The sequence below is a fragment of the Parambassis ranga genome, chromosome 5 (assembly GCF_900634625.1).
Source record: "Parambassis ranga chromosome 5, fParRan2.1, whole genome shotgun sequence".
NCBI lineage: Eukaryota > Metazoa > Chordata > Actinopteri > Ambassidae > Parambassis > Parambassis ranga.
In genome coordinates this window covers 4,623,944-4,650,318 of record NC_041026.1, presented here as the reverse complement: position 1 = coordinate 4,650,318, position 26,375 = coordinate 4,623,944, and the positions used below count along the sequence as shown (strand labels likewise).

General features: G+C 40.4%; 1 protein-coding gene and 2 long non-coding RNA genes across 4 annotated transcripts; 2 read left to right on the top strand and 1 right to left on the bottom strand.

Annotated features, from left to right (window-relative positions):
• Positions 1–2,538: 2,538 nt before the first annotated feature.
• On the top strand, positions 2,539–26,145 carry LOC114435799 (uncharacterized). The gene is made up of 4 exons (XR_003670635.1): positions 2,539–2,567; positions 2,656–2,721; positions 25,988–26,047; positions 26,131–26,145. It is a non-coding gene; the product is annotated as an uncharacterized LOC114435799 (long non-coding RNA).
• LOC114435739 (uncharacterized) lies at positions 3,022–10,290 on the bottom strand. 2 transcript variants are annotated; one of them, XR_003670608.1, is made up of 2 exons: positions 3,294–10,290; positions 3,022–3,137 (listed from the first exon to the last, which is right to left on the bottom strand). XR_003670608.1 is itself a non-coding variant. In XM_028405676.1 (1 exon), the coding sequence occupies exon 1, from the start codon at positions 9,824–9,826 to the stop codon at positions 3,752–3,754; it is 6,075 nt and encodes a 2,024-aa protein (XP_028261477.1). In that variant the 5' UTR covers positions 9,827–10,290; the 3' UTR covers positions 3,059–3,751. The 2 variants fall into 2 exon arrangements, 1 of the variants encoding a protein (XP_028261477.1); XM_028405676.1 differs by having other exon boundaries at positions 3,059–10,290.
• Positions 20,482–22,088, top strand: LOC114435801 (uncharacterized). The gene is made up of 3 exons (XR_003670637.1): positions 20,482–20,509; positions 20,726–20,758; positions 21,966–22,088. It is a non-coding gene; the product is annotated as an uncharacterized LOC114435801 (long non-coding RNA).
• Positions 26,146–26,375: the final 230 nt, after the last annotated feature.

Below are 26,375 nucleotides of genomic sequence, written 5' to 3'. Positions count from 1 at the left end.
TCGGGGCAGGAAAGAGAATGTATACACATTGTGGAGTAATGCCTTCACATTGTCTGTATCAGGTAAGTTTGATTAGTTCAGTTTTGTTTTATTGTTTTCGTTTACAACTAAATAAATTCTAATGTTTTTATACACTGTGTTCTGAACTGAACTGCAGCTAAACCAACAGCTGACCTGACTGCAGACGAGTCAGCTGTTCCAGCAGGGGGCAGTGTGACTCTGACCTGCTCTGTGAAACAGTCCTCTGGATGGAAATACTTCTGGTACAGAGATCAGAAATCCTCTGAACCTCTGACCACACAGGAGGCTGTTTCACTTTCAGACCAACAAATCAGAGTCTCAGAGGAAGGAGAGTACTGGTGCAGAGGAGGAAGAGGAGGAAGAGGAGGAGACCCACTTTACTACACAGAGTACAGCCAATCAGTGAAGATCTACAAACCTGGTGAGTTGTATGTAACACACAATGTCTGCTGTGATCTTGTATCAGGATGAATAAAATATGAACAGATATGAACTTGTTGTGTTGTTTCAAAGCTTCAATCAGACCTGTTGTGACTCTGCAACCTAACTGGACTCAGATATATGAAGGAGAGAAGATCAGTGTCGGATGTGAGATCCAAGGAGGAGACACTGAGTGGGGTTATGAATGGAAAGCACCAGACTCCAACAAACCTTCAAATCAGAATGAGTACAGGATTAGTTCTGCTTCTTCATCACACAGTGGAGCCTACAGCTGTAAGGGCTACATGAACAATGAACATACAACAACAGAGTGGAGTGATCCAGTCAGACTGACAGTATCTGACAGTAAGTGTTATTTTCTTGATAAAACTCTAAATCTGCAATCTGACAGTCTGTTTTAACATCACCTCTTTCCAACAGTTAAACCCCGACCTGTCCTCACTGTGTCTCCATCATGGCTGAGTCCTGGAGCCTCAGTAACTCTGAGCTGTGAGGTTGAACATCCACCTGCAGGATGGAGGTTCTACTGGTATAAAGTTATTCCTGGTCTGTCAAAGAACTCTTGGTCTTACAGCTATGAGCTGCTGCCTGGTACCATTGATGGGACTGCACAGGATTCCTACATCATTCATGGACAGACACACGCAGCAGCATATGTGTGCAGAGCTGGAAGAGGAGACCCAGAGTATCACTCTGATTACAGTGACCCAAAGTTTGTCTGGTCTGCAGGTCAGTTTGATTCTGTCCTCTCAGTAAGAAGAATTTATTCTGTCACTGTGATTCCTCTGTTTATTGAGAGAATCAGAATGAGCTGGTTGTGTGTCATTTTTTCGTCGTGTCATTTTTGTGTTCTTACTTTGTTCCTTTGACATGTTTTGTTTTTCAGGTTTTCATCCAGCAGCGTCTGTCACAGTGAATCCTGACAGAGTCCAACACTTCACCTCTGAGTCTGTCTCACTGACCTGTGAGGGAAACTCTGCTGAGTGGAGAGTGAGGAAGTTCTCTGATGGACGTCTGTCATCCTGTTCTAACTGGAGAACAATGACTGGATCCACATGTAACATCAAGTCCACATCACAGTCTGATACTGGTGTGTACTGGTGTGAGTCTGCATCAGGAGAGTTCAGCAACACAGTCAACATCACTGTTCATGGTAGGTGATTTCTTACTATACACTAACCTCCACCTCACTGACTGATCTCTGACTGACGTCCTCTGACTGTCTCACAGATACAGACATTGTCCTGGTGAGTTCTGTTCACCCTGTGACTGAAGGAGACTCTGTTATTCTTGGCTGCAGACTGAGAGGACAAAACAAACTTTCCAATGTGTTTTTCTATCATAATAACAAACGTGTTCAAAGTGATACCAGAGGGGAGCTGAAGATCTCTGCAGTGTCAGAGTCACATGAAGGTTTCTACAGGTGTGAACATTCAGGAAAGAAGTCACCTCAGAGCTGGATGTCAGTGAAAGGTGAGTAAAGATGTTTGATGCTCCTTTTTTGGTATATTACGGTAATGTTGTTTTGATTATTGTCTGTACTAATGACACCAAGTCCAATATAAGTGTATTAATATATGTTTATTATTTCTAATAGTTGTATCCAGACCTGAAAGCTCCTCATCCTCAGTGCCATTAATTGTTGGACTGCTGTGTGGAATCATATTATTCTTTGTCATTGTGCTCTTAATGTATCACTACAGACTGTCCAAAGGTGAGACCTTTTTCTTCTAATGCATCATTTATTTACTATAAACTTTAAATGTGACACAGAATTTACAAAACCATGTAATAACATGATCATTTTTTGTTAATAACAGGTTCTTCTGCAGAGCAGACAGTGTACCAGGAAGTAAACCAACATCAGATATACTCCTCTCTTCTCCACGGTCAGTGTTTCATCTGGTTCTGAATGTTGTCACAGATATTTATAAGATGTATTGATGCTGCTGCAGCTTTAATACTGTTCGATAACAACATTTAATAAAAACAAAGACATTTAAATGAGTGTGACAGATGTGAGGTGACTCATTTAATGTTTCACTGTCCTGTAGGCGACCTTTGTGTCTATGAGATAATCAGAGGAGCTGAAGGCTCTGGAAATGGTACAGTACACACTTTGATTGACATGGAGCAGGTTAAAGTTATAATAATTATAGAATCAATGTGAAACTCACATTAATGTTATTTCAGGTCAGCCTGAAGAAGATTACTATAATGCTTCATATCTGATTCAGCTCAAAGCTCTGGACAGCAGGAGTGAGTATATAAAAATATCAGACGTCACATTGATACTAAAATACAGAGAGAATCATTATTTTATATATGATTGATATCATGATAACAGGACAACAAGTTGACCCAGAAGAGTCACTGTCTGACTACAGTAATATGAATACAAGCACAGGTAATATTCTTCATATACAGTCAGAGCTCATGTTCCAAAGACAGTATTTTAAACTGAGACTTTGCTGTGATTTTATTTCAGGTCCATGAAGAGACGTTCATCATCAACAAACAGAGAAGCACAGATGGCAGCATGAAGTCAATGACTAGCTGTGTAGCTCCCCTCCAGTTCGAATCACGACCAAAATCGTTCTTATCACACACAGGCGTTTATTAGCACGTCTTGGGACACCCGTCGTCATGCCAACATGCCAAACACGTCGTGAGAACTAAAATAATATGTACAAATAAGCACAAATAATAAATTCTCACAGAGAATAAAACAATCTTCTCACATAATCAAAGTAAACAACAGTACTTCAAATGATAATTAGCTTACAAAATAAATGACAAACGTACTGTGAATTATCATCTAACTTACGAACCTCATTGGCCTCATAACTCAAGGGGAGGTTAACCAATCTTCTAAAAAGGTCTTGACAAAAGAGTAAAGAATTCCTTAGTATTTCTTTATCTTCTTCATCTTCAAAATCAGTCTTAACACAGTCAGTTCTTCCACATGGCATTCTTTCTTGCATCGGTAAAAACAATCCCTCTATCAACATAACAATGAACATTTGTTCCGCTTTAGAAATTAAATAGATCCTCTTGGATTCTCATTCTTAACACGTTACAGTGCAATAAAACAAACAAAAAAAATACCTTTAAAGTAAAAATATAAATTCTTATTTTTTCAACATAAACATTTATCAATTAAATTAAATGAAGTCACTGACTACAGCTACACTCCCACCAAATCACTAGTGATTTCCCTTTCACTAATGAATAAAACGAGTGTGGTGCTCTGTATTGTATAAACTTAACCTAGGATAGAAACATAAAGCTAGTCGGCCTCTAACAGTGTAACTGTTTTGTGAATAGGTCTCTCTAAATAGAGCGGCCTTGTGACTTTCTTTCCTTGATTGTCCAGTGCCGAGTCACTGATCAGCAACTGCAGCTTTCTCACACATCCATCTTTGTCAGGATACACCTTGGTGACCTTAGCCATCTTCCACTCGTTACGTGGTGCAGTGTCATCTCGCACAATGACTATGTCATTGACCCTTGCATTTCTGCGTGTTTTGTGCCATTTCTGTCTATATTGTAAGTTTAATAGATACTCCTTTTTCCATCTAGACCAAAACTCATTTGCCAAGTATTGCACTCTACGCCATCTTTTGCGAAGGTACAAATCCTCTCTCACAAACTCTCCGGGCGGAGGCAAGATCACTGACGACTTCATGGTCAAGATGTGATTGGGTGTAAGAGGTTGTGGTCCGGCTGGATCATTGAGCAGGTGAGCAGTTAAAGGTCTGCTGTTTATGATTGCCATGATTTCATAAAAGTAGGTCCTCAAAGATGAGCCATCAAGACCTTTGGATGACTGGTCCAGAATGGACGCCAACACACTTCTTATTGTTCTTATGTGCCTCTCCCAGATTCCACCCATGTGGCTTGCAGAGGGAGTGTTAAAGATGAACTCGCAACCAAGTTGCTTCAGGCACTCTTGATTCATCTCTTTAACAGTGTCCAGAAACTCACGTCTTGCGCCAACAAAGTTGGTTCCTTGATCTGATCTAAGTTGTCGTACGTGTCCACGCAAAGCAATGAATGCACGAAGGGCGTTGATAAAACCATCACTTGTCATATCATCAAGCACCTCTATATGCACAGCACGAGAACACAAGCAGGTGAATAACAAACCATAATGTTTCAGCTCCTTTCTTCCATCCTTAATGTAGAAAGGACCAAAGCAGTCCATCCCACAATAAGTAAAGGGAGGAGTTGCTTCCATGCGTTCACTGGGTAAGTCTGCCATCTTTTGGTTTTCAGTGCTCCTTCTAAACTTCCTACACTTCACACACTTGTAAATGTACGATGACACAGCCTGGCTACAACCAACGATCCAGATGCCATTGGATCTGAGCTCGTTCATTGTCATTCCACGTCCTTGGTGTTGTACTTGTTGATGGTAATGTCTGATCAATAGCTTAGATATGTGGCTACTCTTTGGCAAGATTGCTGGATGCTTAATGTATGGATGCAAAGCAGCATGCTTAAGACGACCTCCCACCCTAAGTATACCACATTCATCCAAGAAAGGATTCAGTCGATGTAGTCTGTTGACATTATCCTTCACAGTCACTTCCTTCTCATGCTGAAGGCGCTGGATTTCCTCATGAAAGGCTGCTCTTTGAGCAAGGCCTATGATTGTAAGTTCTGCATCCTTTCTCTCTTCAATGCTTGATGCTTCATTGGTTCGTGGTGTCAAACCCTTATACTCCTTGACACATCGCTTAAGTCTGGCAACAGCTTTAGTTAGCCTCGTCCAGCTAGAAAACTTTAAAAAACGATCAAGCAGTAAACTTTCAGTTGCCAATGTTTTATGTACAATGACCTTTCGAACTTCTGGGTCATCAGCTGCAATATCTCCCACCATACTATCTCCACTTGGTAGTTCTTCATTCCAGAGAAAATCCGGCCCAGTGAGCCAGTTGGAAGATATGAGCTCTTTTGCCTTGAGACCCCTTGAGGCATGATCAGCTGGGTTTTTCTCAGAGGTCACGTGCCTCCATTGGCTTGCAGTTGTACTTTCCTTGATACGCTGAACACGATTAGCCACAAATACGTGGAAGCGTCTGGCGTCATTGTTGACATATCCCAGAACGACCTTTGAGTCGGTCCAGAAAAAATCCTGGGCATTTACTTCCAACTCCTTTCTCAGGAATTCACTTGTACGGACAGCAACAACAGCAGCCGACAGCTCGAGTCTTGGTACTGTGGTAATCTTTGTTGGAGCTACCCTGGCTTTGCCCATGACTAAGGCACAGTGTATCTTTTGAGATGCACTGATGGACCTCAAGTAAGTACATTCTCCATAGCCTGTGACACTCGCATCAGAGAAGTGATGGAGTTCATATCTTATGACTTCCTTAAAGTTCTCTGGAAGGTAACATCGCTGCACCTTAACATCAGCTAGATGTTGCAGGTCCAAAAGCCATGATTCCCATCGTGGTCGAAGTTCATCAGACAGCAGTTCGTCCCATCCTGCCTTATCTTGACACATTTGTTGAAGTATTTGTTTTCCTGTCAGAATGAAAGGCGCCACCAGACCAAGTGGATCGAAAATGGACGCTACTGTGGACAATACTCCTCTTCTTGAGAGAGGACGCTCGTTCACAACTACTCTGAACCTAAACTGATCTAAGGCAACACACCATTTCACCCCTAAAGCTCTCTCAATCTGTGGTTCACCTAATGACAAGTCTTGACCTTGTGTCATTTCTGCACATTCCTCCTTGGGAATTGATGCAAGCACTTCTGGGTGGTTGGAAATGAACTTATGGATTCGTAGCTTTCCATTGTTACAGAGCTGTCTTGATTCACTGATCAACTGGACTGCTTCCTCCTTTGTTGAGACACTTATCAGGCCATCGTCCACGTAAAAGTTTCTTTCAATGAAGTGGATTGATGCTTCACTGAATTGACCTCGTCCTTGGGCTGCGATGTGCCTGAGACCATAGTTTGCGCAGCCGGGTGATGAAGCAGCTCCAAATAAATGTACTCTCATTCTGTACACTGATGGTTGGGTTTGAAAGTCTCCATTGTCCCACCAAAGGAACCTTAAATAGTCTTGATCTTCCTTTCTTACGTGAAATTGGTGAAACATGCGCTCAATGTCGCACATTACTGCTACTGGGCCCTGGCGAAACCTGCAAAGGACGCCTATCAAAGTGTTGGTAAGGTCTGGCCCGGTAAGCAAGTGATCATTTAATGACACGCCTTGAAACCTTGCTGAGCAGTCGAATACGACTCTTATCTTTCCAGGTTTTTGCGGGTGATACACGCCATGGTGAGGGATGTACCAGGCAGGGCTTTTGTTCAGTTCACTTCCTGGCACTTTCTCAGCATCTTTGTGAGCAATGGTCTCATTCATGAAGGTTACATAATGTTCATGGTACTGCTTGTCCCTTTCAAATCTCCTCTTCAGACAGCCGAGGCGATGCTCTGCACATTTCTTATTGTCTGGCAGGTTTGGGCTATTCTCCTTGAACGGCAAAGGCATTTCACAGTGACCATCTTCATTGATTTTAATTCTTTCCTCAATTATTGATATGAAGCGCAAATCCTCTTGGGAGAAGTGAGCTTCCTCTCCTGTTCTTTCATTGAAGTCTGACTCCAGCACTCTTAGCACGTCAGGTGTAGTGATTAGTTCTTTGACTTGTGTTCTGCATATGTATCGCACTTCACTCAGGAGAGTGGTGGATGACATAGGCTGAGGTGTCACTTGTCTCACCGCAACCCTGTGGCTGCCTCCAATCGCATCGCCATAGTCAAGACAAGGGTTGACACAGCCGACAATACTCCAACCGAGGTCTGTTCTTTGAGCAAATGGCTCATTGTCTTTGCCTGACACAACTTCCCTAGGTAGCAGTGCTTGAGAGCAATTATAGCCAATGAGCAGACCCACATCACATTCGATTAAAGGGGGAATCTCTTCAGCAAGATGCTCTAGGTGTGGCCATGCTCTTGCTGTTTTGGGGGTAGGGATGTGACTTAGATTAGCAGGAATGAAGTCTCTTGAGTATGTTTCTGGGAGAGTGATTTTCTTTGATGAGTAAAAACCTCTCATCTGCAACCCAGTTAACCTTTGACTTGGAATAACTGCTACCTTGTGTGACATTGTAGACAACTTTAATTGTACAGGCTTACTTTGCGTTTTTAGAAGGTTTGCCTTCTCCTCCAGTATGAAGGTCGTGTCACTTTGACTGTCCAACAGCGCATAGATAAGGAGTTCAGTCTCTGGATCGCTTGTTGTGGACAACCACACAGGAACAACAGTGGATGTGAATATGCCGGTTTTATTTTGCACCACTTGGTTAGATGTTGCTTCTGCCTGCTTAATATCTGTCCTTTCCTTTGACCTTTCTTTGTCCTTTGAATGTTTTCCACTTTCCTTTTTTTCATTGTCTCTCTGTGTTTCTCTTTTGTCCTCTTTGGTGCGGTCCTCATGTAAACATGTTGGGTGCTTTCCCTTACACACATCACAGATGTTCCTTTGTGCACAGTTCTTTGAATGGTGTCCTGCTTTAAGACAACCAAAACATAATTTCTTATTTTGCACAAACTTGACTCGTTCAGCTACTGACCTTTCCATGAACTTTCGACAGGTATGAAGGCTGTGTGTTGACCTCTCACAAAAGATGCATGACTTGGTATCTGAGGCTTCTTCAGAGTTGCTCGTCAAAACCTTTGCTCCAACACTCCGAATCTTTAATGTCTTCATCTTTTCTCCATCACCAGACTTCAGAGCATGTAGAGATGTCACTGGATTACAAGCAATCTTTGCTTCCCTTGTGACAAAGTCGACAAACAGATTGAATGTAGGAAACATCTTTCTTTCTTCCTCAAACTCAATGACCTTTCTGTTCCATCTGGCTGCCAGCCAATCAGGAAGCTTAGTTATCATTTTCTGGTTTTCACTACAATCATTTAATATTTCAAGGCACTTAACCTGAGACATTGCTGCTTCACAAGCTCGTAAGAAATCTGAAAACTCTCTTAGCTCTATGCTTTCTTTAGGACCTATTTTTGGCCATGAGTTGAGCTTGTCTCTAAATGCCTTGGCAATGACAAAGGGACTTCCATATCTCTCCTCCAAGACTTCCCAAGCTGAATGGTAAGCCTCATCTGTACTAAGCAGGAAATAACTCTCAATGGCTTTCCTTGCTGATCCACCAACATATTTGCGGAGGTAGTAGACTTTCTCATTTACTGGGATGTTCTTCCTGCCAATCAGTGTTTGAAAAGACATCTTCCAGTCTTTGTATCTTAATGGGTCTCCAGTAAAGATAGATGGCTCTGGTGCTGGGAGACGGCTTGAATTAATTGACTCTGCTATTGCTTCAGCAAGTGAGATCGCACTGTTATCAGGTTTACTGTTACTTGCAGACTGGACCTGTGTCACTAGTGGTGATGCTGTGCATTGCACTGGAGGTCTCTCTTTCTTGGGCACAGGTGTGCTTTGATTTAGCCTTGTGCTATAAAGCAACTCTGATATCTCTTCATCTCCTTGTTCATAGACCTGTAGTCTGGCTTTAGCAGCATTCATCTGCTTAACTGTCTCTAAACGTAAAATCTCTCTGCGCTTTTCTTCTAGTGTATTCTGTCTTGCAATATTTTCAGCTTCTTGTAGTGCAAGCCTCTGTTTGTTTTCTACCTCTAAACTTTCAAGCTTTTGTTTTTCACACTCTATTTCTTTTAAAGCTTGCAAGGTAGCTCGAGTAGCAGCTAGCTCAGCTGCAGCGTCTTGTTTCATTGCAGAGCACAAGCTTGAGTGTCGCGTGCTTACATATGAACTGCTTGCAGATTTTGAACCTTTTGATCTTGACTTAAACCTTGAGGATATAGCAGATGAAAGCACTGAACTAGTTCCATCCCAGTGTACTTGATCACTATTTGCACCCTGTTCTTTGTCTTTCTCTTCAAGAAGATTAGATGCATATTCTTCAATTTGTTTTGAGATAGCATCACAAGTATCTACTCTGCGGCGTGTTTCACCATCAGGAGTACAATATTGTCTTAAGTCTTCATAGGTCTGTTTCACATCTGTTGAAGCCTTACAAGTCGTACTCACAAGTTCTCTAAGGAGCTCACTGGACGTAGACTTGTTAAGAGCTTTCTTAACCTCTTTAGCTTGTGTTTTCCACTTGTCATAAGCAACTGTGAAGAGATGCTGAAGCCTTTTGGACTTACTATCTTGGAGCTCTTGGCCTTTTGCTGTGAGTTTACGTGTTCTCTGACTTCTTCTTAATGTCTCAGCAGCAGTCTGAGGATCTACAGTGGCATCAGTCTCTTCTGGTGGGCTTGTAACTAATGAGTTGTTCTCAAGATTTTTCAGCAGCTGATGCTCATTCATTTTTGTTATTGCTAAAGCTGATTTTACACTTTGTAATCCAGAAGCATAGGATTTAGCTTTAACTCAATTATTTAGTTTACTAATTTGGCTTCAATATGTATGATTAGCATGAATGACCTATGAAAAATACACTTATTGGCTTCAATGCAGTAAAACTTATGGTTACTTATTGCTACTCTCCTTGTAATAGTATGACCTTATTTTTGTCAACAATTTAACCACTTATTTTAACACATAAGCACTCTTATCATAAACTGAACTGTATCAAAACCTTGAATATTACACCACTTAAATAGCTTAGTTGTGAAAGGATTTAAACATGTACATAACACCAATGCACCTTAATCATAACGCTTATAGAGTCCCTTTAAAGCAGATGTGGGGCTATTCCCTTTGTTAACATATAACTTGTTTTAGATGTTACTTGTGGATTTGACGACACTCTGCTTCTGGACGCCGCTTGTTGTTGCTTAGTGGGCTGGCGCATTCACAGTCTTTTCCGTTCGCTGAAACTTGCTTGCAGCTCTGCTGAGGACAGGCGCCGACCGGGATCTCTTCACGCCGCGTGGAGCAGGCTCTTGAGTTCTCACTGTAGCTCCCCTCCAGTTCGAATCACGACCAAAATCGTTCTTATCACACACAGGCGTTTATTAGCACGTCTTGGGACACCCGTCGTCATGCCAACATGCCAAACACGTCGTGAGAACTAAAATAATATGTACAAATAAGCACAAATAATAAATTCTCACAGAGAATAAAACAATCTTCTCACATAATCAAAGTAAACAACAGTACTTCAAATGATAATTAGCTTACAAAATAAATGACAAACGTACTGTGAATTATCATCTAACTTACGAACCTCATTGGCCTCATAACTCAAGGGGAGGTTAACCAATCTTCTAAAAAGGTCTTGACAAAAGAGTAAAGAATTCCTTAGTATTTCTTTATCTTCTTCATCTTCAAAATCAGTCTTAACACAGTCAGTTCTTCCACATGGCATTCTTTCTTGCATCGGTAAAAACAATCCCTCTATCAACATAACAATGAACATTTGTTCCGCTTTAGAAATTAAATAGATCCTCTTGGATTCTCATTCTTAACACGTTACAGTGCAATAAAACAAACAAAAAAAATACCTTTAAAGTAAAAATATAAATTCTTATTTTTTCAACATAAACATTTATCAATTAAATTAAATGAAGTCACTGACTACAGCTACAAGCTGTCTGTTTTAAGCTTGATAACAGAACACATTTCAGTGCTGGTCTATTTTATAATGTACATATCTTTTCTTAACTTATCCCTTGCTGTCTGTACGCCGTTGCAAAAATGCAATTTCCCCATTGTGGGATTAATAAAGGTTTCTTAATCTTCTTTTTTTGTTCATCTTCATGTTCTCCTGTTTTGAGAGCAGAAACTTATAGTGTTGTCATTTGTCATGTCTCAAGAGAGACCGTTTGTTGTGAGTTCATTTCTTTGAGCTGCAGCTTTCTTTAAATGTGAAGAATCATGAGTTGAAACCATTGACAGTAAAAACTATGGACAGAGCTTCCGTGACGTCACCCGTTTGTTTCTGAAGAGCGGTTTTGAGTCTCAGTGGGAGGTTCCGGGACGTGATGACCGCCGCCATGTTGGCAGCGTCACGTCAACTAAAATTCCGAATATGGACAAAGAGGGGGAGCACGAGCGGGGTTTAGGGGGGGCGGGCGATCGTGGAAGCCGGAAACTCACGCTGTGATACGTCAACTGTCTGTCACTCAAGCGGCAACGCCCATAATTAGGCGTAATTTTAAGTCCGAATACAATTGAAACGAGTGAGTTGTAAAAAAATTCACCCCCCCTACAATTGACACTAGAAGAGAACCTATCATCTGAGACCACAGCGATTTTTTGTACCAGGCTGTAAACATGTTCTTTTCTGCTGTGAAGTCGGCCATTTTAACATGGGAGTCTATGGGAAATGACTCGCTTTTGGAGCCAACCCCCAGCTGTTGCAGCGTGAATTACAAGTTTTGACACTTCCGCATGGGCTTCCACTTTGAGCCCCGAAGGTTGCCGCTTGGTTGAAACATGTTCTGTGTGTGATGCTGTCTGACAAAGGTTTGTTTGAGCCTCCTCCTACTGATGGACTCTCTGACGTAAATGTGGATATCATGCAAGAGCACAACCAGACGAGCAGCCTGAGACGTTCAATAGGCTCAGAGCAAAGTCAGAAAGTGGACACTGTCTGCAGCATTTTACACATGCTGAATCTAAATGTCACCATTAAAGCCACAGCACCACCCACAGGACAAACTGGAGTATTACAAGTAAAGGACATAAAGTCCAACATGGAGTTTCATTGTGTGTCGTTGTTCTGTTCTTTCATAAACTTTATTTTGTGGTCTTTGAAATGTTTTGTAAATAAAATGGTTCTTATTAAAATATAATTTCTTCTTTACTTCTCATTGGATCCAAGTGCTGTATTTAACAAAGATTTACCACAGTTCACACAGATATTCCAACATGACATGCAGGCAAAGCAGTTTGAGGTTAAAACATTCTTTTAGTATGTAATATGGAACATTTGTCGATCTTTCCACAAAGGCCTCACAGTAGTGCTACTTACTACATCCTATTCAATCTTTAAGAATTCAGTATACTGTGAAATACTTAGAGATTGATCTGCTGCTGTAGGTTGAATCAGCTCTCTGTGAATCATTTGGTAAACACTTAAATGTAACACATGCCTATTTATGTTTTAAAGGAAAAGTTACACAGTTTGGTTTAAAATGTATTTAGATTGTTTACACAGTGTTTGTGTGATCAAGACAGCTACTTAAATGGTAGTTCTTTGCATACATGTCCACAAGAGGGCGTTTAATGAAAAAAAAATGAAAAAAAAAACTTTAATGTAGTATAGACAAACAACCATTGGCTGTCTTTGTAAAGTTACTTTGGTTCTGTACTGTTTCCTGTTTTATTTTGAAAGTCCTGTCTCCCTTGTATTTGTCAATGTGTTTTACTTCCCCAGTGTTCCGGCCTTTGTGATTGTTTGCCCCGCCCTAATGCATTTCACCTGTGTCTAGTTCCATAGTCTATTTAAGTCCTGTGTTCCCCTTTGTCTGTGGCAGATCATCTTGTCACCCTCCCTGTCACCTTCCATGTTCCCTGTGTTTAGTAAGTTTTGAGTTATTAGGGCCCGAGTACGAAACGTGCGAGAGCCCTATTGAAATGCAAGTGTTCTCTTTTTTTTCCGAGTCATTCGACACAAATTTGACCCCCTAAAGATGCTCAAAAACTCACCAATTTTGGCACACAAGTTAGGCTCGCGAAAAATGGCAATCTGAAACTGTCGCTGCAACTGTGCCTTCCCAAATGGCTCAGGAGCGCCCCCTAGAATTTGCAAATATTCAGTGTATCAGCTACGGCCATGAAAATCAAATCAAAAACGCAGCACTTCATCATACGGCCTGGCTTTGGCGCCCCCACGAATTTGACCTTCACCAAAGCACAGGAAATGGATGTATTTATGAATGTATTTCCTACATACTTCATCTTATGTGGATGAAAAAAATCAGGCATGCTGAGCCTGTCATTCTGAACAGATTGATATGCTAATGAGCTGATACCCTCATAGCGCCACCTACTGTGTGTGGTATGAATTGTGCTCAGGCTGATTTCCATGTTCCACACCTCGTATTTGAATGAACTCCTCCTAGGGAAATACTCTGATAGACCCAAGATTTTGTTACATGCTTTTGAAGACATGGTTGAGAAAAAGATATCAAAAACGCAGATCGCTGTTACACGGTGTGGGCGGGGCAACGCCATGAAGTAGCCACAAGTTTTCAGGAATTTCCTGATGTGATGTTGTTCCTTCTTTCCCTCTGAGCTGGCCAGGAAATCCCTGAAAACTTGTGGCTACCCCAACTCGGCACTCATCACAGCCACAAAAACAAAACCAACTAACAATAAGAAGGACAATAACCGACGGAGAAAAAAATATCTCCATTCCATATGTGTCAGGAGTATCAGAGAAAGTCTGTAGGATCTTCAACAGCCATGACATCCTGGTCCATTTCAAACCGATGACAACACTGAGACACAAACTGGTTCACCCAAAGGATAAAACTCCCAGGGAGAAACACAGCAATGTGATATATGCAGTCCAGTGCAGTGCAAGACTCAGCTGTTCACCTCCACCTCAAAGAGAAAGAACACTCCTTTGAGGACAACAATGTTCACATCCTAGACAGAGAGGAAAGGTGGTTTGAAAGAGGAGTCAAGGAAGCATCTATGTTAAGCTGGAAAAAACTTCCCTTAACAGAGGTGGTGGCCTCAGACATCATCTTTCCACCACATATAATGCAGTGATTCCATCCATTCCCAGGACGTTTGCACATACTCACAGCAAGAACAAAGGGCTGTCAACCAGTCCCCCTCAGTCTCATAGTCATTAGCCAGTTGTTAGACACACCTGGCACAGTTTCCCCACCAAACAGTTAGAACTGATGAAGCCGCTTGGATGAGCAGCAAAACATCTTCAAGAAAACTCTCCAGTCTTCTAGACGCCTTGCTTCTACAAGATGAATGTGAATACCTGTGCTGTGTCTCTGTCCATGGTGCTGACTGTGGAGCCGGCAGCAATGCTGGAGCTGTCCGAGGTGCTGACTGTGGAGATGGCAGCAGTGCTGGAGCTGTCCGAGGTGCTGACAGTAGTGTCTGCTGCTCGTGGGGAATGCTCAGCCTGTGTCAGATATTCTTATTTAATTTCAAAAAGAAAGACAAAAAGACAAAAAGACCTTTTTTGACCATTTGCTTCCCTGCAGCTCACATTAGCTTCTCTCAAAGCTCCTGTGTAGGTTTATAAGCAAACAGAGGCAGGTTCACCACTCAGACTCCAACAACAATAGGACTTTAAAAAAAAGTGCACAGTGCAGCAATGTATTTTGTGAAGTCTAAACCTCACAAAATCCTGTAAAGAGCAGGACTGTCTCCTAAACACCAAACCAGCAAGCTAGAAAACAGTCGGTTATCAATCTTCCATTCTTTGAGTTAAGATGGAGCTACTAGCCAAGAAACAGCTGCTACCCCTACTGTGACCTCAGTTATGGAAGAAGAGTGACTTTAAATCACAAAATAAAATATATCAGAGCTGAACGACATGGTTCAGCAGCTCCTTGCTACTTGCCAGTTCCAATAAATCTATAGCACATAGACATGTGGTCTGGCTATGGCTGTGTGCACGCATTGATATGCTCCTAAGCTACAGTCCCTGTGCCACCTACTGGCTGGAGGACTTCTCTTTTGTATATGTGTGTTTTGGTGTTCTCTTCTGGCCTGCAGACCACAGCTCATGCCGGTAGCAGGGGGGAGTGGCTGTGGGACAACAAGGGAGGCGGCGGCTGCGAGTCCCGACCGCAAAGTGTGCGAGGGCCCGTCATCGCTGCTTACAGCTTTAATTTTATGTGTCCTTCTGTGAGAAAACAAAAGTCAAACCTCAGACTTATCAATCAGCAGTTGTGTTAAATGTAACACTTCCATGTCTTGTTAGCTGTTTCTAATTCATACGACGTGATAATAACGACTAACCTCATCTCGATTCTCACTCTGTAGGTGATGTGTCCGTCTATGAAACAATCAAAGAGGCTGAAAACACAGAACATGGTACAGTATACAGCCAGATGTTTTGAGTCCAGACAAGTTACAGTTACAAATACTACAATGATATGTTTAAGGTCACAGTAACATGTGTGACATTCTAAAGTGTAACTATATGTTTCAGGTGAATCCAGTGACGTCGCATATTCTTTGATTCAACTTAAAAACGTGACTAAGAAAGGTGAGCACCACATACAGCAGCTGGAAAAGCTAACAGCACACAGGTGCTTTTAAATGCCAGTAATACCTGAAGAAAGCTCATTCATCTGGGTCTTTTAACAGGGAAAAAGCAGAAACCGGTGGAGAGCTGTGTTTACTCAGACGTGAAGATAAGATCATCTGCAGGTACACGGCGTTACAACAACTGTTAATAAAGTATATTTGTGTTTTTATTCTCCCTCCTGTGAAGTCACTTTTCAATACTGCCACATGTTTATATTCACAGCACAACCAGCCCCTGCTGCTGCAGCTGATGGAGCTGTTTATGCTGATGTCAGACGAAGGACAGGTCTTTGTGCAGCAACAACACAACATGCATGTTTAAATTTGTCAGTGTAACAGTTCACTTGTACAGATTGTTGACCCTGCATCTCTGTATTTATTTCTTTTCCAGATCAATGAAGAGTTCAGGATCAATGAAACCAGCAGGATGGATGACAAAAATGCTCCTAATTTAATATCACATCATGAACAAAATACAGATTTTAACACACATTTATTCTCCTGTTTATAATGTGAATATCCCCATTGTAAGTTGATTCACTTTACAAAACACATCAGTTTGTGGTAGTTCATCTTCATACAGGTATATGTGTAATTATAGTAATTTGTTGTGTTTCTATGTATGATGTTACATTAATGTTTAATTGTTGATAAACTCTGAAGCTGCAAGCTTACAACAGACCAGACATTGTACAAAAGAATGTGATGAAACCTCAGAGTTTATAAAGAGACACCCTTGCAGAAGTGTTGAACATGTGGCTCCCCCTGCTGGTCTGCAGGGGTGATTCCACTGGTTCCAAAAAGAGGTCAGAGAGAGTATGACTTATGATTTTAATAATTTTATTGAATGAATTCACTTAATAAACATTTGAACATAATAACATAATCTATATTGTTGTCATGACGAGAGATAAAAAACACTTTGTGTGCTGTTTTAGCTGTTTTGTTGCTTCTGTGGTCAATTGTGTGTCTTTAATTTTTCCAGTTTAACTTCTGAAGTGTTAACTTGATATGTTTGTTTTGACTAGTTATAAATAAGCAATTCACATAATTTATATAATTTCAGGAAATCAGGAGATGTGCTTAAGTGGCTTCATGTCAGAGCAGCTCTAACCACTTCTGCTTGTTGACAGAATGATGAAACGTCCTAAAAAGTCAAGTCACAGCCTGACAGACCACAAGAGGAAGTTGTTGCTCTCAACACAGAGGTGGGTTGTTGGTTAACTGTGTCACCACAGTAATGTCACATATAGTGGTGTTGCTTCTTGGAGTCTGCATCCCTGGTATGTACACCTATATTTTTGTTTATATATATATGTACCTAGTGAGTTCAGAAAGCAGAGGTCTGATGTCTTTATTAACATGTAAACTAGTGTTTTTTAATGTCATAGTCAGGAGGTTCCAATCTTTATTTTAGTGTTCAGCACACTTTCCTATGGACATACTGAAGGTTACATTTATTTCCTGTTCATACATATTACCATTAGTCAGGTCATATATGATCATATATTTACTGAGGAGTTTGTTGGTGACATTTGATGTTATAAATGTATCTCAGCAGGTCAGGATGATAACTTTGGGCCTGATTATAAGTCACACAGCTGGACTGAGCAAGATTTTCAAACTTAGAAAGGGAGGGGTATTCAGATTGACCACTAGATGTCAGTGAATCCTAACCCTGGTTCTTTGTTTAGTCACGATAACTAAAACTTATTGGTTTTCATTTATACCATTTTGTGTAATAAACCACTTGTTTATAATATTTGTATTGTTCTAAAGTTCAGGTGTTTACACACATTATGTAAAAAAATCTCTGCTGCATGTTGAAGGTACGAATTAGTTGTTCCTTTATTTATCATGGCTGAAAGTAAAACATCACATTGAGATCATGTCATGGGTTAGTGATGGCCAAGTCACACCGACGCTCTGATACAAGCTTCCGAGTTGCAACAGCATTTATGTTGAACCACTGCTTCGAAGCTTGCTTTGGTGCGGGAAAACCCACGTGACCGATGATGTCCAAAACAGTAACTGCTTCGGTCCTCTCAGTGAATCACATGACTGGTTCAAATAACTCCACACTGCTTCATAACGTGAGATTTTGCTTAAACCGGCTTGGTCCAAAACAGTTTAACAATGAAAATGTTTGAATTACTATCCAGGCATATCCACAAGCTCCTACTGCAATACATACATTTGTAGAATCAACTGACCGACCAATTAATCAGTCTTAACTAAACTATATGTACATCACACACCCTGGTTAGACTCATCATATAATTAAGACACTGTGTCCTATTTCACCACTAGAGGTCACTGAAACGAAGCTTTGAATGAATGAACCCATACTCGACACAATTGATGAAGTGGTTCAATACGGCTTCATTGCTTCATTTGGCATCACTATCATGGGATGGTCCTCTGACACCCGAGGCTCCGACACATCACTCATGAAGCAATTGTTTCGAACCACTGTGCCGAGGCTTGCTTCGGTCACGTGACTAGTGACGTTTGAACCACTTCAGTGACGTTTGAAGCAGTTGAGTGCTTCGAACGGCATACGAGTCATGTGATTGGATCGGGTTGTGAATCGCTTGGTGGGATCGGGTGTGTTCAGGGATATAACTATATATCAATATATAGTAATAGATCAATCAGTTAGATATTGAAATATATTAGCTACATTGATACTTTTATCGGTTTGATTGCTGCAAAGCAATCGAACTCTTGAGATTCTTTAAATATGATTTAAATATATTACTTAGATGCAAATGATTCACATTTATTTTTTTTTATTATTTATATCTAAGAATTTCATAGCAATAAACTCAGTTAATCGCAAATATGTCATTGTGTACATTTTAGTAGAAGAAAAGTTTATGATCACGTTTCTCTTGCATGTGTGTGTGTGTGTGGAGGACCTCTTGCTGATTTGCGTATCATAAGTTTTGAACCCGGACCCTCACACACCCAAACCGACGATGATTCCCCTACACCACCATCCAGCTTTGTTCTCCGCCGCAAATGCTTTAATTGTGTTAAACATTTTAATTGGATTCATCATGTTGTTTGATCAGCCCTAATTATTATATATCCACTTCATATGTAACTTTGTAACAATTGTGTGCAGTGAAACTGAAAGTTTAATTATTGTGTCAACCATTCAACCAGGTAGTGTAGTCGAACGAGACTGCACGGAGATTCAAATCCCAAACAATCCATGAACCAATAACACACACCGCAATGCATTTTAATCACCACTAGATGTCCCACTCGAGCACTGTGTCATTGAACCTTTTTCTTGAATCAGGTGTCGAAGCTTCAACAAAGCCTCGAAAACCCATCACTACAGGAGCTGTTACCTGCCTTGTAACCATCGTCAGAGTCTCCCAGAGGAGCCACAGCACCTCTGTTAACCCCCTTGCCCCTCCCACTGGGCTGGAGTATTTTGACTTCATACTTCTTTTACACAGGTAAGTATTTTACACCTCCCAAACACACATACAAACCATTCAAACAATATTTCTGTTCACAGAAATACTAATTCCCACATTTACTCAGTTTAAACATTATTTTTAACAAACGGAAGTCAGCTGACTAGAAGCGCGCGACTCTGATATTTAAAGTGCAGAGAAACGCCGGCACGCTTTGCCTGCCCACTTCCTCTCAGGACGTCACAGCGTGACACCGCGTCGCGCCCGTGAGCGGTGCGCAGTGTAAGTATATGTGTATGGAGTTATGAGTAAAGCCACCAAGTGTACACCCTTGATTGACCGGATATTACGGTGAATACTGGCGAAGTTTTAGAGAAGGGTAATATGTAGACGGAGCATGAGTGAGTAATTAACTGCTGTTCTAAAAACAGTGGCACACTGCTGCGGTGTTGACAGACAGCATGCTTATCTGTGCCATCTGTGCACTAGACACCTTGGTGAGACTCTGCAGTTAGCTTGTTATCTAGCCAGCAATGTATAGATGATGTATCCGAGAAACATTCACCCCATCACAGCAAATCTTTTATTGGCAGCTACTGTGCAGGCGTACTGTGCAATAAAGTATTCTAAACATGAACAGTATAGAGACCTGTTAGTGTGTGTTGTATTCACACACATTGTCCTCTGATGGTGTTACTCTTGTTGCTGAGAAACAAACATTTGATTGACTTTCAGTCATTTCCTGAGTCTGAGGTCACAGCCACAAATAAACCATGCATTCTGCCACAAAGTGAGCACATGTATAGATTCTACACTCTGGTTAAATGATGCAGGAAATATAACCATGTGAAACTGCTGTGGGCAGAGCTGCTGTCTAAAGGTGTAGGGGCCCAAAGGAAGGAAGAGTCTATACTCAGAAGCTGATGTAGGTGAGACATTCTGATCACACCTTTGAAAGAAACGTCACTTCTGCCTTCAGCATTATAATTATGAATGCTTTTTATTTATTGTACTGCAAAGTTTTATTGTACAACAAAATGTAATATGCTTCAATTCAACAGTCTGATGTTTTATGCATGTGCAGTAATTAAAGTACAATAACATTTATAGGGACCAGACTAAACCTTGGCAGAGAAACATGTTCATATGTGTGCAGAGGACAGGAAATGTAACCATGTGAACCATGTGCTGTGGTCAGAGCTGCTGTCTGAAGTTGGGGCAAAGGTGAAGGAAGAGTCTATACTCTGCATTCTGATCACACCTTTTAAGGAAACGTCACTTCTGCCTTCAGCATTATAATTATGAATAGATAGAACACTTTGTTCAGTTGCGCTGGATGTGAGGATGGGGCACACTTTGCTCTGTGTGCTGGACTTATTCTGTAAGTACATTTCTGACTTGTTGTTTCTGAAGAGTGTTTCTGAGCAGACTGGTGTCTTTATGAACGTCGGCTGCTGATATGTCTCTGTTTTACACTGAAGTCCTGCTGGATTTGGCTCCACACATCTATATTGTGTATATATAGTGTTTTAATGTTGTGATTGATCACTTTCTTTTGGTTTGATGATGTCTGATGAGGTTTTAATCTTTATTTCAGTGTTCAGCACACTCCTCTACGGACACACTGAAGGTGACAAATTATACTTTGTCTTTATTTTTCTCTTCATTTGTATATTACACAAAGTATTTATCTCCTGTTTATCAACTTCTCACTGTTTTATATTATATTGTGTATTAGATTGATGATTAATTTGATCATTAATTATACTGTGAATGTGATTAAATTACAGGGACAGATGTGTTTATCATTAAGGAGAACCAACAAGTTTGTTGTTTTTAAAAAGATGATGCAATTTATCTCGTTCCACAGCACCATACTTGCCTGCTAATCGAGCTCCTAGCATGCTAGTCTTCCTTAATTAAAATTTCTGTTCTCTATTGAGAAAATGTGCGTTCATTTGATTAAATACTTTTACTAATCAGATCCTGCATAATAAATGCAGCCTGACCTCAAAGTGAGTGCACAGTTTATTTAAAGGAGCACACGTTCTCTTGATACCAAATGACAGCTGTGTTTTCTGTTCAATAGTTAAGATGCCACAAAAAGTGGAAGCAAAGTCCTAAAAGCATACGACTCCTTTAAATAAGCTAAATCAAACATTAGAATTTCTCTCGTCATGAGTGATTCGAACTTTGAGCCACGAAAGTGATTTTACAGCTTTAGTCTCTTTTGGTGTGAACACAGGGTTAAATGATATTTGGTTCTTTCACACAGCCTGTTTAAAGCTGGAGGTCTGCAGGCAGAACCTCAGGATATTGTTGTAGTCACTGTGAATAATAAATGATAGATCTGTGAGACAGGACACTGAAGTAGACACACTGTGACACTACATCACACTTCTAATTCTGTCTGCATGCTCTCTGAAACCACACGCTGGTGGCAACATCACAGTTTAGTTTGTTCATTCTAAACAAGACAATAGTCACAGAATGTACAAGAGTTTGATCCTTCAGTGTTTAAATATATATTTTGTAATATAACCTCCAACAGAGACTCAACATCCACAAACATGTGGTTGATGTCAAGGACACTTTATCTATAGTTATATTCAGTCTGTGTGTTTGACCCTAGATTCATCCTGATGATGCAAATACAGTTTAAATGTTTCACAGCTTTATTTTTGTTTTTTTTGTTTGTTTTGTAACATTAGTTATTTTAAGAAGTACCACAGCACAACATGCATTCACATAATTATCATAGAGTTTAGTACTAAAACAACCAACATGTTTGTGTTTAATCTCTTTTGTATTCTAACTGGGTGTTTTGGTTTGAACAGGTTCCATGAAGGCCTCTGTGATCCTGGAAGAAGGCTGGACTGAGATATTCTATGGTGAGAGGATCACCCTCAGATGTGACATTCAGGGAGCTGAAGGAACTCAGTGGACGTATGACTGGAGACGAAACAAGTCAGACCTTGATTCAACATACAGTGAATTCATCAGGGTTTATGGTTCTCACAGTGGAGAATACAGATGTCGGGGTAGAAACAACAAGTTAACAACAGAGTGGAGTGAAGCCCTCAGATTGACTGTATCAGGTAAGCTGATCATCTTTAATCCATATAAAAGTGCTGAATTAGGTCAAATCTAACCAACAATTTAAGTGCTACTAAATACACACTAAGTATTGTGCTGCATGTCTTCCTGTTTTCACAACAGTGTCAAGAATGAAGTGCAAAGATTTTTCTGCAGTAATTCATACTCTAACCATTTACTATTTACTGTTTGACTGTTTTTTACTGACTGTTTCATTTTTTCTTTCTCACTGCAGATACACCTCGGGCCTCACTGACAGCAGACAAGACAGTCATACCAGCAGGGGGCAGTGTAACACTGACCTGCTCTGTGGACGTCTCTTCAGGGTGGAAGTACTACTGGTACAAACATGGCTCAGTGTATTCTGGAGCTCAATCAATAAATGATCAATCAGACACTGTCAGTGTTTCAAAAGGAGGAATCTATCAGTGCTGTGGAGGAAGAGGAGGAGTCCCAGTGTTCCTCACATATTACAGCAATAAAGTCACCATTGAGGAAACTGGTGAGTTTAATAATTAGTTCTGAAATGAAACAACATGAACTTTTCAAATGTTTCATCTGTTTGTCAGTAATGAAGAAAAGAGACATTTTGTTACCAACAGAAACAAAAAACATTGATTACATGTCAGAAGCTCCTCCTGCTCTGATGATGCTGAAAAATCAGAACTTTACTTTCTTCATTTTTAGAAAGGACTGATCCAAATTGCACCTCAGTTATATTAATGTTGCTTGTTACTGTGTTAATACTTCCTCTTCCTCAGCACCACTGAGCTCCATGTTTTAAATCAGAAGCTTTTGTTGCATTTCTTCCCCTTAAAGTTGGTTTTTGTGGAGTAAGCCTGTCTGTCTCTCTTCAGAAGTGGACAGAGGAATATTAACAATGTTGAGCTGTTGGACTAATGAAAAACAATCACTGGAATTTATTGAATGAAATAAAATGATGTCAGCATAAAATGTAATCAGAGTAAATACTGGGACACCAAACCACAGCACTTTGTTACAGAGTTCAGCTGTTAAAAAGATCAATATGATAAGAAATATTTAAGGTTATCACACTGTCTGCTGACTGACTGGATGTTTCTATGTGAACAGTTCCCAGAGTCACTCTGCAGCACAGCTGGCCTCAGGTATTCATTGATGAGACGATCACCCTCAGATGTGACATTCAGGGAGTTGAAGGACGTCAGTGGACGTATGAATGGAGACATGAGAGGTCCAACATTCCTTCAACATCCAATGAATACAGAATCAACAGAGCTTCCTCTGCTGACAGAGGAGAATACAGATGTCGGGGCAGGAAAGAGAATTTATGCACATTGTGGAGTAATGCCTTCACATTGTCTGTATCAGGTAAGTTTGATTAGTTCAGTTTTGTTTTATGATGGAGACACAGTCTGTTTTAACATCATCTCTTTCCAACAGGTAAACCCCGACCTGTCCTCACTGTGTCTCCATCATGGCTGAGTCCTGGAGCCTCAGTAACTCTGAGCTGTGAGGTTGAACATCCACCTGCAGGATGGAGGTTCTACTGGTATAAAGCTGTTCCTGGTCTGTCAAAGAACTCTTGGTCTTACAGCTATGAGCTGCTGCCTGGTAGCACTGATGGGACTGCACAGGATTCCTACATCATTCATGGACAGACACACACAGCAGCATATGTGTGCAGAGCTGGAAGAGGAGACCCAGAGTATCACTCTGATTACAGTGACCCAAAGTTTGTCTGGTCTGCAGGTCAGTTTGATTCTGTCCTCTCAGTGAGAAGAATTTATTCTGTCACTGTGATTCCTCTGTTTATTGAGAGAATCAGAATGAGCTGGTTGTGTGTCATTTTTTCATCGTGTCATTTTTGTGTTCTTACTTTGTTCCTTTGACATGTTTTGTTTTTCAGGTTTTCATCCAGCAGCGTCTCTCACAGTGAATCCTGACAGTCCAACACTTCACCTCTGAGTCTGTCTCACTGACCTGTGAGGGAAACTCTACTGAGTGGAGAGTGAGGAAGTTCTCTGATGAAGGACGTCTGTCATCCTGTTCTAACTGGAGAACAATGACTGGATCCACATGTAACATCAACACATCACAGTCTGATACTGGTGTGTACTGGTGTGAGTCTGCATCAGGAGAGTTCAGCAGCACAGTCAACATCACTGTACATGGTATAATACATTATTTTATTAGATTTATATCATCTTAAACATCTTATGTAACTCTAGATCATATATGTTTCACTTTATGCTATGTTAAATAATTGTATGTGAGAAAACAGACAAATGACTTCTTCTTTGTTGTGTAGATTTAATGTAAACATCTTCAGTCTTTATTTGAGTCAGTTTGGATTTTGTTGCATTTTTGTGTCAATTCATCAAGTGTTCATCCTCAAAGTAGAATTCAGTGGGATCTCTTAACAGAAGATGAGTATAGTTTTGTTAATTATTGTTTTAATTGGTATATCACCTGTAACAGCTGTGACTTTAGCTGCAGTCTGCTAATTGATCACTAGATGTCACTAAATCCCAACCACAGTCCTTTGATCAAATCAAATTGATGATGTAATTTATAATTTTGTGGTACATTTTTTGCTTAAATGTTTTAAATGATGTACACCAGATGATCTCTGACTGACGTCCTCTGACTGTCTCACAGATACAGACATTGTCCTGGAGAGTCCTGTCAATAGTGTGACTGAAGGAGACTCTGTTACTCTTGACTGCAGACTGAGAGGACAAAACAAACTTTCCAAGGTGTTTTTCTATCACAATGACAAACTTGTTCAAAGTGATACCAGAGGGGAGCTGAAGATCTCTGCAGTGTCAGAGTCACATGAAGGTTTCTACAGGTGTGAACATTCAGGAAAGAAGTCACCTCAGAGCTGGATGTCAGTGAAAGGTGAGTAAAGATGTTTGATGCTCCTTTTTGGTATATTACGGTAATGTTGTTTTGATTATTGTCTGTACTAATGACACCAAGTCCAATATAAGTGTATTAATGTATGTTTATTATTTCTAATAGTTGTATCCAGACCTGAAAGCTCCTCATCCTCAGTGCCATTAATTGTTGGACTGCTGTGTGGAATCATATTATTCTTTGTCATTGTGCTCTTACTGTATCACTACAGACAGTCCAAAGGTGAGACCTTTTTCTTCTGATGCAGCATTTATTTACTATAAACTTTAAATGTGACACAGAATTTACAAAACCATGTAACAACATGATCATTTTTTGTTTATAACAGGTTCTTCTGCAGAGCAGACAGTGAACCAGGAAGTAAACCAACATCAGATATACTCCTCTCTCCTCCACGGTCAGTGTTTCATCTGGTTCTGAATGTTGTCACAGATATTTATAAGATGTATTGATGCTGCTGCAGCTTTAATACTGTTCAATAACAACATTTAATAAAAACAAAGATGTTTAAATGAGTGTGACAGATGTGAGGTGACTCATTTAATGTTTCACTGTCCTGTAGGCGACCTTTGTGTCTATGAGACAATCAGAGGAGCTGGAGGCTCTGGAAATGGTACAGTACACACTTTGATTGACATGGAGCAGGTTAAAGTTATAATAATTATAGAATGACTGTGAAACTCAGTACTCACATTAATGTTATTTCAGGTCAGGCTGAAGAAGATTACTATAATGCTTCATATCTGATTCAGCTCAAAGCTCTGGACAGCAGGAGTGAGTATATAAAAATATGAGACGTTACATTGATACTGAAATACAGAGAGAATCATTATTTTATATATGATTGATGTCATGATAACAGGACAACATGTTGACCCAGAAGAGTCACTGTGTGACTACAGTAATGTGAATCCAAACACAGGTAATATTCTTCATATACAGTCAGAGCTCATGTTCCAAAGACAGTATTTTAAACTGAGACTGTTTGCTCTGATTTTATTTCAGGTCCATGAAGAGACGTTCATCATCAACAAACAAAGAGAAGCACAGCTGGCAGCATGGAGTCAATGACTAGCTGTCTGTTTTAAGCTTGATAACAGAACATGTTTCAGTGCTGGCCTGCTTTAGATTGTTCCCCATGTTATAAAGAAGAAGTTCTTTTTTTGTTCATCTTTATTTTCTCCTGTTTTGAGAGCAGATACTTCAGGTTATAGTGTTGTTATTTGTCATGTCTCAAGAGAGAGTGTTTG